Below are 18,707 nucleotides of genomic sequence, written 5' to 3' on the forward strand. Positions count from 1 at the left end.
ACTCTCCTGATATGGCTCCTTGCAACTTCTGGCTGTTCCCCAAACTCAAGAGGCCATTAAAAGGAATGCAATTTCAGACAAGAGAGGACATTATGGCTGCAACTACAGCCGAGCTAAACTCCATTTCGAAAGAGGCTTTCTCGGAATGCTTCCAGAAATGGCGGCACCGCTGGGAGAAGTGTGTGGAGTCCCAAGGAGACTACTTTGAGGGTGATTAGGTTTCCAATGCTCCAGGTATGCCAGTTTTTATTCCCCAGCCAAATGTCGGATACTTTTCTCACAGGCCTCGTATATATATAAAATAAATTTTTTAAAAGTGATATATTTTGTTTTCTTCAAATATAATGAAAACCTTAAATTTAGATTGTATGCATTAATATTAATTATTTTTTTTGTTTATCATTACTACAGAATGTAATTTTATTTAACTTTTCCTATAATTTTTCTATGGGATTTAGTAGTAAAATACAAAATACATTTGGAAGATGGAATAAAAAAAAAAAGCACAATACACACACAATCAATATCACGTAATACTTACCAACTGGTTATCTATCTTTATACTAGGAAATATCCTCTGGAGAAGCTCCTGAACTTTATTTTCTTGATCTCTTAATCTCTGATTTGCTTCCTGAAAATTAACAAAAATTTCCTCTGATTATCTGTCATGAAACAAGACAAACTGTTAGGTGTTGTGTTATTACTTGAGTCAAAATTTCCACATTAGGTCCCAAAGTATTTTAATGCTATTATTAATTAATAGCAAAAAATGAGCCTCCATTTAATCAGTTTTAGATAGGTAGAAAACTCTGCTAAGCATAAACAAATATTTTCTTCCAACCCCACTATACCCTAACAGCATAATATATGAAAATAAATAAAATCTTGAAAATAATTACAGCATGTTAACAATCATTCACCCATTGATAAAGAACAGCTAAAGGAAACTCTGGTTTTCTAACAAGTTTTACGTACTTCATTTGACAAATCTAAATTTCACAGAATATTCCTAAATCCTTCCTTTGTAGAGTAAAAATTTTGAAATGTGAACTGCATTCATATTTGAAAGATCACTGATTTATAGGTCAAAAATTATATATACATATATATATACACAGACACACGCATTTCGTAAAACTCAGTGTTCACACATAATTTAACCAATACTAAACAAATGACTTGATATAATGTCATACAGATTACAAAAATTGAAGAAAAACTAGGGCAGCATGTTTCCTTTAAATTGTATTATTATTTGATTTTAGTTTCAATACTTATTGACTTAAAAAGAATGAAATTTACCTCTTTTGATTTACAAATTTCTTTTAATTTTTCACTCTCTATTTTATCTGCTTCCGTTTTCCACCTATCAACATCTTGCAGTGCTTGCTGAAGTCTTCCTTCAACTTCTCTACAAGCACTTTGAACCTTTGCTTCTGTATTATGTTCCTTTATGCTTGTTACTTCCTCCAGCTGTTGACAGTATTTCTCTTCCTGCTCTTTCTCAACTTGCTGAAGTCTTTCTTGTAGCCTTTGTTCAGCCTGTTTCACTTTTTCTTCAGCCTCCTGTCTTAACCTATCATTCACTAATGTGGATTCTGTTTGTAACTGTTTCAGTTTTTCTTCAGCGGCCTTTTCTGAAATCTGTAATGCTTCCATAGTCTTCCAGTTCTTTTCACGCAACTCCTAATATTAAGAATGTTGTGTATGCAAACAGTATATTTTAATATTTCTGTTATAAGTTGTATTTTATTTGGTAAAAAAAAATTCAAAAATGAATGTTCAAAACTAAATTTTGAACACTTTTCATATTAAATAAACATGGTTCATACTGAATTGCTCAGATCAATTTCAAGCACTTTTTGGAGTCTAAAATCAACATAAAAATAAATCTGAAATTTTATAAATTCCTATTTATTTCTTCAACATGAATGTAGACTAAAAGAAAAGAAAGACTATTTATTGTGCTCAACTCCACAACAATCCTTTAAAGTTAGATATATCGATATATTCTGCTAATATAATATTTTCAAGTACTTTTGCAAAAAGGCCCCTATTCAAGCCCAATTTCAAGGACGCGTATGCAATCCCGAATAAAATATTATGAATGAAACGGCTCATGTTTAGTCTAACCTTTCAGATCTCAAGACAAAACTTGTTAAAGAAGTAGAATGTACTAGAAAAATATTCTATATAAAAATTAGCATAAATGAGGAAGTATTTTATTTTTACACTTTTTTCCAACAGTTATTCTATAATTTATGTTGTGAACTTTCCAAACTCTTATCATGAGACACTGATGTGAAAAAAAAAAAAGGATTTGTTTAATGCTGACCATAAGGGATTATTCAAGACTGATTAGATATTTTGTCTATATATAGATCCTCAATAACAATGGCATATTTTATAAATAAAAGGAAGATATGTTCACAAACAGATAAAATATTTAATTATCATCCATATTCATAATTATTAACAAAAATATGTCAAGTAGAAGAACCATAAAGGTCACAAAATAATTCAACAAATTTTATAAAAGATAGAATATTTTATTTTCCATAAAACAGTCAAGTAATTTAAGCCTTAATAGGACTTAAACACTTACATTATTTTTCTGTTTTTGATTTTCAACTTCTTCTGTTAGAGATAACAGCTGTTCTTTGTGTGTACTGAGTGCATCTTCAAGCTGCTGTAAAGCTTGGTCCTTTTCCTCTAGTCTAGAATTTTAATGAACAAAGATTTATGAACTGGACCAGCCACAGACCTCTTTGCACTCCTTTAGTCATTATAGTTTTGATACAACTAACTTTTAGTATAGTAAGTGTACCTTCAAAAAATTTGGCAGATTTACAATAAACATAATAACTCTTTTGCATACAAAAAAAAAAAATTTTTTTGATAAACTAAAAAAGGATTTGTCCACGTACAAAGTAATTTCCATGTTAAGATTTAAAAATACTTTTCCTCACTTAAAAAATCTCAAGTTTCATTTGTGTAATCTCTAAAACCTCCTAAATACATGTTTGTTTTCAGTAAAAATTACATTTTATATGATATTTTCTCTACCCTAATTCTATACAAGGTTGGTCAATTTGACTGACCACACACACGCAAATCAAAATAACTCTAAACTGCCCTTTTTCTTTCTAGAACAACTTCAAATTGTAACATGAAACTACATTCATTTATCCTATGTAGCTTTAAACTCATAACAGTATACATCTGTTTATACTTACATTTTATTGTTTTATTGCCTTTTCAACTGTAACCATTATGCTTTCAAATTACATTACTCACGAGCTACTGCAACTGTTTGCTTGCTTGCGTGCCTCATGAAACATTTTTATTACATTATTTTATTTAATCTAACTGTAACTAACGTAAAGAGGTCCCTATTTTTACATTTTAGTTGCTTTTATAATAACAAATATATAATAAACATGAAAAACAAGAAATAAAGTTCTTATCCAAGCCTTTTTTTTTGCTGTTGACTGTTGATACTTAACCCTACCTTTTTTTATGCTAATTGTAGTAATGCACTAAATTTTTATTTAATTAAATAATGCACTAAAGAACAGAATAACAACATAAAAAAAAAGCAAACAATTTCCCCAACTATCACAATTTTCCTGGCTTTCTAACCATGCAACTAGAACCATTAGAAGTTCAATCAAGCCAGTTGTTAACTTTCCCGTAGGAACAAAACTTGTACTAACAGAGAAATTGACAATTATCCATTCAGAAAACAATGTTATACAATACGACATTTGACAGATGAAAACCTTGGCTTTCTATTAGTTATGCATAATATAAAATTAAGTGTAAGAGAGAACTACTAACAAATCCTGCAAAATAGGATGTGAGAGGTAGGTGTGGCGAGAGAGGTCTGACTTTGTAACCAAACAAAATTGGAGGCTATAAAAATTATAGTTTGTCTGAGCAATGATAATTTTATAGTGAGTAATTTATGTTAAATTTCATACTTATTGGAGGGGTGGTAAATAAAATAGAGAATAGGGGATGCATAAAGAAAATATGTCAATTCTCACACTGAGAGAAATTCAGAATTTTTTTTTTTATATTGCCTTGTAAAACTAAGAACTTAAAAAACTTGTATACTATTAAAATATGGACCATTAGCTACTACTTTATGCTATACTAATTGGTATAACATAAACAAAAAGTAGTTTAATAAGATTTTGAATGTAAGTCACTAAAACCTTGAGACACGCACAGTAGATAATGCCCAGGCAGAGACGATTAACTAGACCACAAATCATCTTTCAGGTGTCACATACATGTGATTCTTAGAAAATAATAATTCTATTTCAACAATTTTTCACTCAAAAATATTTTAAATAGATATTTTTCATTATAAAGCATTCTTTCAATGTATTTTGCAAAGAAAAATAAATTCTCCAACTTTCATTTCTGCACAAGTCTGAGAAGTGTTGCCAATAAACAGCAAGTTTATTTTATTCTTATCCTAAAGTATAGGTTTTTATTTGTTAAACATCTATCACCCCTTGAAAATGTGATTCATATCTTGTTTTTCACATGATTTTTCTCCTCCACTAGTAGTTTTATTACTACAGCCCTTTGCTGCCACCCCTTTTAAGATGTCACATCATGTGGTCTAAACAATTACTAATGATGCTCAGTTCTGATAATAGCTCAAGTTAATGCCTACATACCATTGAACAGAACAAATAGCAAACTATGCAAGTCAATGTAGAATAAATAAAATGTTTCAGCAGTAATTTATTGTTTCTCATGATAGATTACCTTGAGATTCTGTAGGGGTAAACAAAGGAATCTGATGGGAAGTTTAAGTGTGTTTAATTTTCTTTGGACATTCTTTTTTTGCTGGAACCATTTTGAGAGCTACAGAAATTTTCTTCAAGACATCAGTTAAGCTTAGTTGGGTTTAGAGAGAACAACAGCTGATAGCAAAATATCCTGACAACTCAGTTCCTTAATTTTACTGAATATTATTGTTAATTCTTTTTGGTATTTGTTGTTTGAATACATTAACTTATTTATTGAAAAGAAACTTCTCCAGTTGTTGTCATTTTTTGGTGTGATTTTTATGATTTATAGATGGAAGTGTTGACTACAGCTATTAAGAAAATAAAGAATTATAAAAAATATATTAATATCAAGCAAGTTAAAACTGACCAAATATGTAAAATAGAACTTCCCTATTGACAATAAAGCAACCAAAATTCTAAGATGAAAGGAAGTATCTTATTTTAAACATTTTTGCAACAGTTATTCTATAATTCTTATGTCGTAAAATTTTCAAACTCTTGTCACGAGACACTGTTGTGAAAAAATAAAAAAACTTCAATTTGTTTAATACTATATAGATAGTTCTATTTTATATAGCCAATCAGTTACAACTTGATTGAGATTAAGCAATATATTTCTTATGATACTTTATTTTGCCAGTTGAAGTAGTCACCACTTTGAACTACAAACCACAAAAAACAGCAAACAATATTCTTAGTTAAAATAAATTAGTTGAAAAAAGATGATAGTTTATTAGCAAATATAAGCCTTTGCTCTGGGATGGGCAGAAAAATTCTAAAAACATAACTGTGTAGTTTGAGGCAAGACTCTTCAGAGCTGTATATATATATATTTGAAATTTTTCATTTTATATTTGTATTAAATGTTAGAAAATTACAAAATATGAATTCCTAAATATTCAATGAACAATTTTTTTAAATAATTATAAATTTATCTTACTTAACCTTTGAAATTTAATACGCAAGTGTGCACTTGACACTTGAAAAATGTTCACCAGTTTAGAAAGAGTGAAAAGCTTTCAAGATCTATAGCAAATTTAATAATGTATCAATAATATACTACAATCAAACGAGTTTGTAATATTAGTTGTTACACACATTCTGGACTACAAATTATAAAATTATGTGCTGATTTGTAAAGATACCAATTCTAAATTCATTATATTCTTAGACATTACACTAAATGTATAATAGTTTTTTTAAGCTGAAATGCTACTCACTCAAAGCTATATTTCAATACACCATATTGGAATAAATGTACAACACCAATGTAATATGATTAAAAGCTAATATTCCTGTATTAATAAAGATAATACATGAATTATAATACTATAAGAATTAAAACAATTATAGTTACAAAACAGAAAAAATAATCTATAAAAAATGCACTATCATTGCTTAATAGCTACTTACATTTTTTGATGCTCTATTAAATCAATTTTATTCATCTGCTGATCTTCATTCATCTGAAACAGACCATTCAGATTTTCCGACCATTAAAATATGCTTCACTCTATCAAAACTATAGTTACAAACAACAACAAAAAGGTTTCATCTATTTATAATAATTTGTAATACACAAGTGAAAGATTTAATAAAGGCATTTTAAACAGGAAAAAGCTAAGTCTATAAAGACAATTCCTGGATCAGAGTAATGAGCTTGTTTTCCAATGATTAAGTTATTTCAATAAGTAAGTTTAAAAAATGTTTGTTTAGAAAAAAGAATGTGGAAAACTGCAAGTAGTTTAACTGGGAAACTATATTATTTTACTAGAAATCTGGAAGCAGCAATTATGTACATAACATTCTTAAAATAATACTTAGTTTCTTCATAGACTGTATTGCGAAGACTATTTAATAAAGGTTTGGTCCCCCATTACTGAAATGTCCCTTTGTGGTAATTTAAGACTGTGATTACAGTTCTGTAGATTACAATGAAGTAAGAATAATAACAATTTCACTTATAAAATGCAGATTTTGGTATCTGATTTGAATAAACATGTATAACAGCTGACACTTTCAAAATGTCTGGTTCATAATAATGAGCATTATCCAAAATTTGAGTTAGTCTCTATAACTTAAGTAATCAGAATTTGTATTTTCTTTTGTAGATTATTCTTTTATAATTTCAGTGTTATTTAACCTGTCCCAATCTTACTAATAACAATTAATTCTCCTTCACCTATGGTTAGACTTATGAGACAATAAACTAAAATTGAGATACAACTTTTTAAAAGTTCTTTATTTTTCACGCATTTTTTATTTAGAATTTTCATTTTTCAAACTTTTCACACAGATACAAAATAACATTACCATTATTAATTTAATACGTTATAATATTAAGTTATTCATATTATCATTTCTATAAATGTTTTTTTATATTAAATCTAATTTTGATATTACATCTGTAAAATTTATTTAGTCCTATGGCAGCACAATTTCTGCAGAAAGTTAATTAATACAAATCACATTCTACAAGGGACTGAATTTTAAAGACTGTGTACCCTATATGTGCCTACAAAAATAAAATTTAGTTTTAAATATCACTAACTTTAGGAGATTCCATAAAATATAATTTTTAGGCCAAACAATCATTAGCATTTCAAATTTCACACAAGACCTTCTGCAATAAGTAATTTATTTGGTATGTCACAGTAGCTTTTGTTTGTTATTAAGCACATAGCTATACAATCGGCTATCAGTGTTGTGTCAACAATAGGTATTGAAACCCAGGTTTTAGCATTATAAGCCTACAGACTTATCACAGAGTGCCACAGCAGCAGTTAATTTTTTTTTTGCAGCTGATTTTACTCAAACCCCATTAACCATGTTGACCTGTAGTATTTTGTTTTTTTGTTGGGTTTTGTGCAAAACTACAAGGGCTACCTATGCTACTTATACTTTATTTTGAAGTAAGAGACTAGAGAGAAAGCAACTAATAAACACTACCAACTCTTTGGTTACACCTGTCAGGCCAAATAGTAGATTTAATCCCTTCCATAGTTTGCCAAAGATAACTCTGGCACCTCAATGTTTGAAAAAAATATTTGTCTGCATTAATTTGATCAAACCATTATTAGCCCAACTTATTCACATGTTATCATGTAAAACAACAGATTATCAAAATTAACAAACCCTGACATGTAAGGGGTTAATTAACAAACTATTATATTTTACTATTTAAACATCTTAATTATGATATATAATTATAAAAAGTGTTTAAATTATCAAGTATATGCTTAAGTCATCTACGTACCTTATCATAAAGCTCTCCATTTTGCTGCATGGATTCCTGTTGTTTAGCTGCACTTTGTTCTCGAAGAGAACTAATCTCTGAAGACAGTGTTTCATTCTGCTGAAAAAGGTTATTTAGTTCATTTCGTTGCTCATTGTTTTTATTGGTCAAATCAGATATCTGAGCCTGAAAAGTATGCAACTGAGACTCTGCTTCATCATTTTTTTTCCTGGCTTCCTAAATGTAAAAGACAAACATTATTCTTAGTAAAACTCAAAAACATAAAATTACTTAATAATATTTCTCATAATTCAGTGCAAAGTGCATCTAATTCACTACCTTACAAGTTTTGCACCGTTTATGAAATAAGAGATTTGGTTCACAACACACACACACACACACAAAGAATGAATAAAATGTAAATAGAAAAAATTAAATTACATATTTAAAAAAAGACAATACAAGGTTTCAATATAATCTAAGACATACCTTCAATTAAGTTCCTTGATTCCCTAAGAAATGTGAACATGACAAAACAATCCAAGAGTTAAAAACAATTATGTTAGACGTTAATCTAAAGCAATCTTTAAGAATGGCAAAATAAATAACCAGCATCGTTAAATTCATCATTACACTGGTAATAGAGAAGTAACCGTGTTTTGAACAGTCCGATACATTAAAACCTTATTTCAGCTAAACCTAGGCAATTAATATGATCACCTACGGATATTGATTAGTGTTGTAAAATACTCAATTAGTCATTTCCAATTATTATTGTTTTTGATTATTCCAACTATCCAAGTAATTGAAAATTTTCCATTATGACTTATCATTACCATTTTCAATTAATTCAAGCTTACTTAATTAATGTTATGACTTGCTAAATTGAAAATAAAATAAACAAAATCAGGGTTTCTGATTATTACATTTATTCAAGGCTTCTGAAAATAATTAGTTGAAGATAACCAATTAATGAACCTGACAATTAATAGATTAGCAAATTCTACTGATTGCCTAGCTCCAACTTCAGCCAATGTTAACCCTCTCACAATATGAAAGTCAAAGTGTTCATTTTTGTCCATCAGACAACATTTTTAAACATCCCAGAGCAATTCTAATGGATTAAGGTATGGACAATTCTAGAAATTATTGATTAACATGATGCATTATCAAATTTCCATTAATGGAGGCAGTGCAGCATTTCTAGAATATAACAATATGACAAGGTATTCATGGTTTCTTTAACTATTCGCAGTGCACCAAGTTCAAACCAGCTAAAGCAACCTCACATGATGATACTAACCTCATCACTCTTCATAAATGGAATGACAAAGTCTTAATCACAATATTATTCAGATTGTTATCAAACTCAAAGAAACAATAAGGAATGTGGTTCATCTCCCAACATGCCAGTTTTTTTTTTTTATCTTATTTCACCCTAAGGTTGATGCCACAGATGAAATTTAACATCTCATGCTCATAGCTGTAATAACCGATTGGGATCTGCAGGCTGTCAACGAAGTCCAACTGTATCCGGCTCTTGTAGAGTGAATGTACTAGACTGCAATTCTAAACTGGGTAACAGACGTAATGTCACATATGCTGCTTCATTTCACAATACATTTTAAAGATTGCATGGAACAAATTCCAAAAATTGATTTATTATGAGCAGCTAAAGCAATATTCCATATGGGAATATTTAAGTCTATTTCTTCACTACAGTACACACATAGCATATTTCAGTTCAATTAGGTTACCTAAAATGGTTAATACTCATGCCACTAAAGAAAATCCACAAGCTCCTTTCCTGTGGGCATGTTGATTTCAACTGTCTATCTGTAACAGCTATTGCCAAATCAAACTTGTGCATAGTGTACATTGGTTCTAACATGCAAGTTCAGTGAATGAGGTCCACTGCTAGCTGTGGTGTTGATAGTTGTTCCAATAATTTTGGTAAAGCAATGTGTGCGTGCACGCGCTACTTTTCAATATTAAATATCAATGTAAAAACCACCAAACATTCAATGACATTCATCACCTCTAATTGTGATCTTTTCTTTATTACATCAAATATACATCTTATAAATTACTGTAAATACAGATTGAAATGTACCTCAAGGGAGTCATAAAGTTCCTTGACATTTCTTTCTTTGTCAATTCCTTGTTGCCTTGCTTCTTCTAGTTGTTTTTTCATAGAACTGTTATCATTTTCAATGTTGTGAAAGGAGGTTCTCAAGTTCTCAATCTCCTGTGTAAGTTTGTTGACTTGCTGGGTGTTCTTGTATTCTTCCTCTTTTAGTTGTTGTACACATTCTTGAAGTTTTTGTTTTTCTTGTTGGAGTTCTTCATTCGTCTTCAGCAGAGTATTTTGTTTAGCATCATAAAGTTCTTTAGCTGACTTTGCTTGATCCAATTCATGCTGCAGTTGTGATAATTCCACTCTGCTACAACTCCTAAACATATAATTAAACACCTACAATGGACATTTTTCTCCAAAACAATACTTCTTACAATATCTTATTCTATAGTCAAGTTATTAATACTTTGTGTATTTTTAATATTTCCAAAAAATCCAAAAAGTATTAAGGATAATAGATCATCTTTATTTATTTTAACTCTTTCTTAGTTGAAACCGATTTTCCAAAAGATAGATTATGTTGCCCAACAATTTCAACATAATTAAACTTACTCTTTTTCTAATCTGGAGAGGTTCTGTTTCAGTGTGTTATTTTCTTCTTGAAGTCTTTGGATGGTTGGAGCCTGCTCATCTGTTACCTTTGTCTGCAACTGAAGAAACAACAAAAATTTTCACCATTTCGTATCTAGATGATACTATAGCCTAATAATGACTTTTCTCCAGGTCATTTGTTTGATATATTTTAAAAATTAATGTCCTAAAAAATGAAATATGCCTTCCAAAGGAGATAAAAAATTAGTAAACAACAACCAAAACCTTCAAAACATAACTCAAAGTACGACAAATGAAATCCAATCACTTCACATCAGTGCCCTTTAGAACATAAGATACATCAGTTTAGCAAATCCATTTAACCATATTAGTTCAGAAACTTCATAAATCAAGTTATCTAAATTTTCTACTGGAATAAGAGCAAACAATGCTGGTAAAAAAAATCTGGAACTCACTTGTTGGATTTTTGCTTGAAGAGAAGAAGCCTCTTTCTTGTGCTGGTCTTGACTCATTTGAATGCTAGACTGCAGAGACTTTATTTCTTCTTGGTGTTGTCCAAGCTTTTCTCGTAACGTGCGTTCAAGTCCTGAAGAACGGGATTTTTCTTTATTTAATTCCTGTTTCAGCTCTCTCATTTTAGCACTAATAGCTTGTGCTTGACACTGTTCTGACTCTAACTGCTGTTCACGCTCTTGAAGCTGTTTTTTAAGATTAGCCACTGGGTCATTCTTCTATTTAAAAAAAGAAGCATATACTGACTTGTGAGAAAGATGCTAGTACACTTAAGGATACTCTTAGATGTGAATTAGAGAACTGTTTATGCAAAGTAACAATCATCCTGACAAAATAAGAAATATGGTTGAGATGGTTTACTGAATATATTTATTTACTTTGAAACTTAAAATTTTTCTTGAATTCAAAATGAATATCCATATTTTAAGAGATTTATAATAAAACATTAAACTAAGAAAATTTTTACTGAGCAATTTTTAAAATATGTTCTTTGTATCTGACCACATTAACTGTTGAATATATAGCAATATATCAATATTAGAAATTACCGCAATCAAGCCACTCAGTAAAGTGGTATTTTAAATAAATCTCATTTCCAGTGTTGTTTAAAAAAAATCACAAATTCTGCACAAAAAAGTAGTAACCAACATTTTGCTGACATTATAACATACAAAATAAAAGATGAAAGTGTGTTTAGTTTGATACGAGATATTATTGTTATGAGAAGCTTATATTACAAAAAATGGCAATTAAGTTGATAACCTTGTCACTGTTTATCAAATCTAATGTTTTCTCTCACAATTAAATCAAGATTTCTAGGCTATTGTGAGAAGTCTGGTTAGAGTGAGAGGGTGAATAAGAGGTGTGGGAGTGGATACCACAGAAAGAAATATTGTATCCAGGTTAAATCTGGACAGAAACAAACCAAACTTATTTATCTGTAAAGCTGGTACCATATTCAGTCTTTACTGGTACAACAAATCAAAATTATACACACAAATGCCAAGGTACCATTTCAATTTTAAACGTACTATAATAATAATTTAAACTAGTCACTAATAAATGACTATTAACTTCTTAATAGCCTAATTAACAAGGAGAAACCTCTTATTTCAATGAAAGAAATTAAATTCAAGCATCAGGAAACTTATAATTCCACATAAACAAGAGGCATCTGTATATCAGTGAAATCATTCTAAACAGTGAAACTAAACTGTAACAGGAACATTGACCATTCATGACATGTTCCATGTTTAACAGGTTGAAATAGAAAGTACTTACTTGATTAATTAATACTTATTTACTACTTCTAGCTACTTAAGGATATTTTTTTTTAAATGGAGCTAGGACTAGGTTATTTTACTGCATAATGGTGAATCGGGTTTCCCGAGGATTAAATGACCAATATTTGCTAACAATGAGATATCTAACATAAGCAAAAAATGAGTGTTTTAAGCAATAAGTATTCATTTCTTTAAATTTGCTGAATTAAAAGATCTTTCACACAATTTATCAAAACTGTACAAATTATGCTTGTGCTTTATTCATATGTTTAGTCATAAAATGTAAAAATGTTGCACTTTCCAACTGGTGAACTTAATATAATAGCTGTAGTTTTCTGAATGTTAGCCTAAAGATCTGCAACTATACAGTTTCTACATATATGATTGTCTTTTAGCCTTTTCGTTTTCTATGAAACACAGCTGTGGAGAGATTTTAACAACAATTTCCTTTTGCAGGTGTTTTAAGCTGGTTAATAAATGTGATTCCTACTTATTTGTCTCTAGCACATGTTTTCTCACTGATACTATATTTTTCTTTCACTCTTATATAAATTTTGAACTACCTGAAAATCTAAATGAGAACTCCAAAAATGTGTTAACTGAAACTTTAGAAATCCAGAAATAATTCAATTTTAACTCTTAAAAGTATTTTCCTAAACAATGCTAAAACTGAACAAGAAAACCCATATAGTAATACTGGTATTAACTGTACAGATCAAACAAAGTGCAAAAGTCATGACCTTTTTAAGAGTTACAATCAAAACTTAATTACACAACTTTATTATCAAAGTACATCAATAAACTTGGTATCAAAGCCTAGTTTACAATTAATTTATTTTTTTATTCAAGTTTTAATTTTTAACTTCAAAAGGAAATAAGTTCTCAATCTTTACTTCTCTGCATCACATAACATTTCTTCTTTCTAAATCACCCAGTCTAGATTTTTCTAACTCTATATGACCTTGTGTGTCACAAATTACATTTATAGCAGATAATGCTAAGCCATAATATATATGTTTAGCCTCCAAACTTCTGGCTTTAATGACATATAAATAAGAAAGTCAAACCCACATTTCACATCCTATCTTTCAAAAAATCCATAATTCTTTCCGACTTTGCTGTTGATCGTGTTTATAACCAACAGAAATAGCAAGCTGTACACTACATATATCACACAATTATCTGTTCTGTTTCAGCCACAAAAGTCAATAACTTGCTGTCTGAGCCTGATGCTTTTGATTGAAGACATTGATCCATGGAGTAATGAATTTTTTTAACCTATCTAAAGTTATTCAAAAAGTTAATTCATAAGAATAGTTTTCTTGCAATCTAATCTAGTGAGTGGTATGTTTTTAGTTTTCTAAAATTCATATTTCAAAGCTATATGAGAACAGAATTAAGAAAGTAGGCACTCAATTGAAAGCTGGCTTAGAGTTAAAGTAAGTTCTAAATTTTTTTATGTATATATTCTATTTGCTGTTATATATTTTTTAACAAAAGTAACTACAATGCAAAATTAAAACTTAGTAAATTAAATAAGAAAAGTAGTTAAATTTCTAATGATGTAGTCTGGAAATGTTTACTCTAAACTCTCTGCACTCCCACTGGGTGTTTTATTGCTTGCCCCACAGTTAGGCCCCATTCAAAGAGCAATAAAACAAAATTAAATTAACAGTAGTTGTGAAAAAGTTAAAGAGGCCTAAATCTCTAAAGAAAAATAAAGGCAATTGTCCAATCTGCAGTTATTCTTAAAGAAAAATTTAATTCCATATTTTGATTTTTAGCATGAAAATCACCTTTCACTCGAACTAAGTAAAGGCTTCATAAATTCACAGACAAATCTATCAAAAATACTTTGTTAGAAAAATTTGTAATGTTTACTAAAAGCTTGCTAATACCATAAAGATACACCAAATACATTCAGATTTAGTGTGTATAGATTCATGGTTTATGATGGTTATCAGACTGAGCTCATGTACAGAATGAAAAAAAATAATAAAGGAATAAGAAAACTTTCTTGATCTTGAAACCTTTTAATCATAATATATATACATACACACACACGAGTTACAGCCGACATGCAATAAAAAAACATAAAACGTACCTTTGTCCATACAACTGCTTCTTCATTCTGCTTAGTCAGAAGGACATCAATTAGCATCTGGCTATCCTCAGCACTTAACTCAGCATTTTTTAACAGGACAAGTAGCCTACTAGCTGCTAGTTCTACATTATCACCAGCTGAAAATTAAAATCAAATAGTTCTTGTTTTCAGTGATTAAATTCCTCTTGGTTTACAAATGTACATAGTATTACTATTTTACACTATAGATATTGGTTTTATGTTAAAAGTATTGATTTCTAGGTCTTTGTTTACTTGTTTTCTTTCTTCTGAGCTTTTTGAAGTCAGCTCATTTATGAAATTTTATTCACAGGTGCACATGGATATATATAAGTTTATGATGTAAATTTTGTCGTATTATTAAAACTATAAAACTATTGAACTTGCAATCTAGTTCTCTCAATATATATAAATATATACATTTTTTTACCATGTGCATTTACAACTAAGTTGAATCTTTTGTACAATATATACGTTATAGTTGCAGTCATAGTAACACCGATGGTTTGGTTAACAAGTGCAAATGTATTGATAGAAACTGTTTTCAAAACATCAGCTTTTTATATATTCATAATATTTGCTTGAATCAATGGTTAGTATTTTTGTTTGAACTTGTATAATTTTGGCTGTCATTGACATAAGCTGAAATATAGCTAGAGTACAGTTTCTCAAATTTTTAGTTGGTATGAACATCCTATGTGGCTAGTATTCAGAATTTTTAATAAAAAAAATAATACATTCAATTTCAACATTTATTAATAAAATTTAATCAAAACTAAACACACATACACAGATTAGTTTTATAACCATTTCCAATTTTTTTTTTCATTTGAAAGCAGATTACTACTTGTATACATGGATGCATTATGGAAAAAAAAATTTGCTACACAAGTTAGTAAGTTTGAAAACATCCATGTTTCAAGAATATGAACATTAAATAATTTGATTGAAATTTTTTTTATAGACATACTTATAAATAAAACTAATTTTTTATTATCTTCCAGCCATCAAGAAAAGTTAAAATGAATATGTAATGATTATTTTCTGACGATTCTAAACAATATTTTGTTTCCATATTACACTGTCTTGCACGTATTGATTTTAATTTTATTTTATTCCTTTGGTAGTTAGTTTTAAAATACAAGTGTATTATTTTTTCTCCAGGTATTAAAAATAAGTACTCAGTTTATGATTATATTTTGGTACACTTCAAAATAATAATAATAATAATTTTCTAATGGATATTTTAATGGATGTATTTGTTTTATGTTATAAAAAATTAACTTATTCAACAAACCGTTTATCCCATCTTAACTTTTTTTCCCCCTCATCATCTCAATGCTATGTAACTTATTTTAAACTACACACAAGTTAAAGAGAAGTACATTGTTACATTTTTGCTTTTCTTCTATTTCTATCAGTTACTTTTTGACTGGTTCATCCATGTGAAATGCATAAATTTAATTATTTCTAAAGATAATAATACTTCAAATGTCACACTTACAAAAAATGAACTTACAATAATTACAGTGTCAAAAATGAAGTTAACAAGAACTCTATTAATTGCTACACAGATTATGATTCAAAAACAATTAAGATCCATTAGTGTTTCCAATGATAAATGTTATGTTTTGAAGCAAACGGTTAATCACAGGTGAGTGTACCATATTTAACATAAAACCATTATGTCCAACATTTTTTTCAGTATTACTCAGCAAATCTTTCACTACAAATAACTTCAACTAAGGTTAAACAGCATGGTAGTTATAGGCATTAGGTCATATGACTGAACATCTTTTAATTCTTGTTTAAATGATAAAAAGTTATTTCAACTTAATAACACTGAAATGTATATTTTCATCATCGAACAAAACATACGAACATTATGATGAATATATGAGTTTTATTCATCTGACTTGGTCTGTGATATTGAGGAGATAAGATAGTCTGTATAATCTAAAGTGGAAATACAACATCATATTACAGTGAATCAGTAAGGTAGGGTTTTAAGATGTCAAGTAGAGCATCAGTCTAGACTTAATACCAAACTATGCATGTACAACTGGTTTAAAACACGATAAGCATTGATGACCTAATTCTATTTATCCTGTATGTGATAGTACATACTGATACATTAGCTTTTTTTTTTGGTGTAACTGGGACATTTTCAAGAGGTAAGTAATCTACACTTACCCAAAGTATGCTATATAAATCAGTCTTCATTAGTAATATTAAAATATTTACAATGTTTTCTTACACACACAGTATAAAAAAATTTACCTTGAACAAAACTAGTAAATTAGAGAAGAAACTCACAATATGTATAGTGGAACTATCAAAAAAAAATATATTTTTTTTTTTGGTTTACTATGAAGAAAAGACTGGAAAAAAATAACCCATAAAGAATTGAAAGAAATATTTTTAGAGTAGTTCTCTTTCCTTACTGACATACATAGATGTGAAAGACATTGATATAGCAACTTTTACAACCAGGTTTGTCCATACAGATTGTCTTTTTGCTTTGAAACTTGGAGCTGAAGTTTTATTATTTTGCAGGGTATTTCTGAACCTTATACTTCACAACATTTGTTCACTATTTATAAATTTTGTGTATTATGGGATACAGTTTCCTCCAGATATTATACATTTACATAAAATCAGGTTTCTTGAAATTTACAAACCAACAGATAATCTCTATCACTCTTATCTAAATACATGCTGTTCTAACATCAGCATTATTTGTAAATGAGGGAAATGTTGGAATAATAAGTGTAATGGCATGTCTGACCAGTCATATAATTTCAAAAAACTGTCTCAGTTTCAAGGACACTAGATCACAGAACTCCAACTATGTCACACACATGAAATTGTGCACGAACAGGAAGAGAGCATGGCCTTTCCCACACACACACACACACTTGTGCCACGTTGCATCTTGATTATCTTTCCAGTCAAGTTACAGATCACCTACATGTGCACTGTTTCTGACCTTGACAACCACACTGCTTAAGCTCTGGGTTCAGCATGTGCAATCATGTCATATCTTTCAAAACTATTACTTACACTATCATACATTACTCAAAATATGCAATTTTCTTTGGGAACTTTCCCAAATTTAAGCTTGTATTTGATAGTCAAGCTTTTCAGAAAAAAGCTAAGTCACTAGAATAATTGATTCAATGCACTTGTTTAAGATCCTAAACAAATAATCAAAGTATCAGTGTAACTATTCATAATTTTATTTATTTATCATATATAGTTCCATGATGTATGTCAAATTTTGTATCTTCTGATTTTTGAAGTGACATTTTTTTAAAGAAACTAAATTATTAGAAATCCTCTCTTTAAAATAAAGTTTCTTATTAATAGCTGTGGTCTTAAGTACAAAAAAATTGAAATACTTTATACCAGTCATATTTCCAAAAAAAAACAGTTGTATAATTATTTTTAAGAAATGTTTCACAACTAAGAAGCTTAATTAGAATGTATATCAAACATATATATTTTTAAAGTAAAAAATAGAATAAAAGTTTATATGTTACTGCAGTGCTACTTAGCAAAAACTGGTAGAACATTTTATGCTAGAAAGTAACTAAACCTTTATTTTGTGTTCACTCCTACAAGGAAATGACTGGCAATAATAAGAAGTTTCATCTTTATGATTGCTTTTCAAACAAACTTGGCATGCACTTTTAAGGCACCTCTGAGGAGTATCATGGTCAGCATTCAGATCTGATGCCTCCTATGTTACCCCCCTCCTCCAGTAGCCTTTGTGTGTTTCCCATATTATTCTTCTGAGCTCTATCAAACTTCCAAGGCATTCTTAGGGCACTTGAGGGAGTGACACAGGAGGTGTTTATGTGTGTAGGGGGAATATTCATATCTGACCACATATTGTGGGGATCATCTGTGTATTTACTTTCATATTTTCAGTTTCTGACTGATAGTGACCAAACTTGCTGTGGACCCTTAGAACTTCCCTTCCGCAGGTGTAATATGTATGTGTGTGTGTGTGTGTGTGTGTGTGTGTGTGTGTGTGTGTGTGTGTGTGTGT

General features: G+C 29.5%; 1 protein-coding gene across 3 annotated transcripts in view; it reads right to left on the reverse strand.

The window, feature by feature from the left end:
• LOC106469926 (ribosome-binding protein 1-like) overlaps positions 1–18,707 on the reverse strand; it is a 59,144-nt gene that overhangs the window by 26,339 nt on the left and 14,098 nt on the right. For all 3 annotated transcript variants that reach the window (XM_013930447.2, XM_022398497.1, XM_022398499.1), the window contains exons 3-11: positions 14,636–14,772; positions 11,191–11,466; positions 10,736–10,833; positions 10,160–10,499; positions 8,068–8,283; positions 6,225–6,277; positions 2,606–2,717; positions 1,303–1,686; positions 542–631 (exon numbers count right to left, since the gene is read on the reverse strand). In XM_013930447.2, coding sequence (XP_013785901.1) covers positions 542–631; positions 1,303–1,686; positions 2,606–2,717; positions 6,225–6,277; positions 8,068–8,283; positions 10,160–10,499; positions 10,736–10,833; positions 11,191–11,466; positions 14,636–14,772 — 1,706 coding nt within the window. The remainder of the gene's footprint in view (positions 1–541; positions 632–1,302; positions 1,687–2,605; positions 2,718–6,224; positions 6,278–8,067; positions 8,284–10,159; positions 10,500–10,735; positions 10,834–11,190; positions 11,467–14,635; positions 14,773–18,707) is intronic.

The sequence above is a fragment of the Limulus polyphemus genome, unplaced genomic scaffold (assembly GCF_000517525.1).
Source record: "Limulus polyphemus unplaced genomic scaffold, Limulus_polyphemus-2.1.2 Scaffold3726, whole genome shotgun sequence".
In the NCBI taxonomy this organism is placed as follows: Eukaryota; Metazoa; Arthropoda; class Merostomata; order Xiphosura; family Limulidae; genus Limulus; species Limulus polyphemus.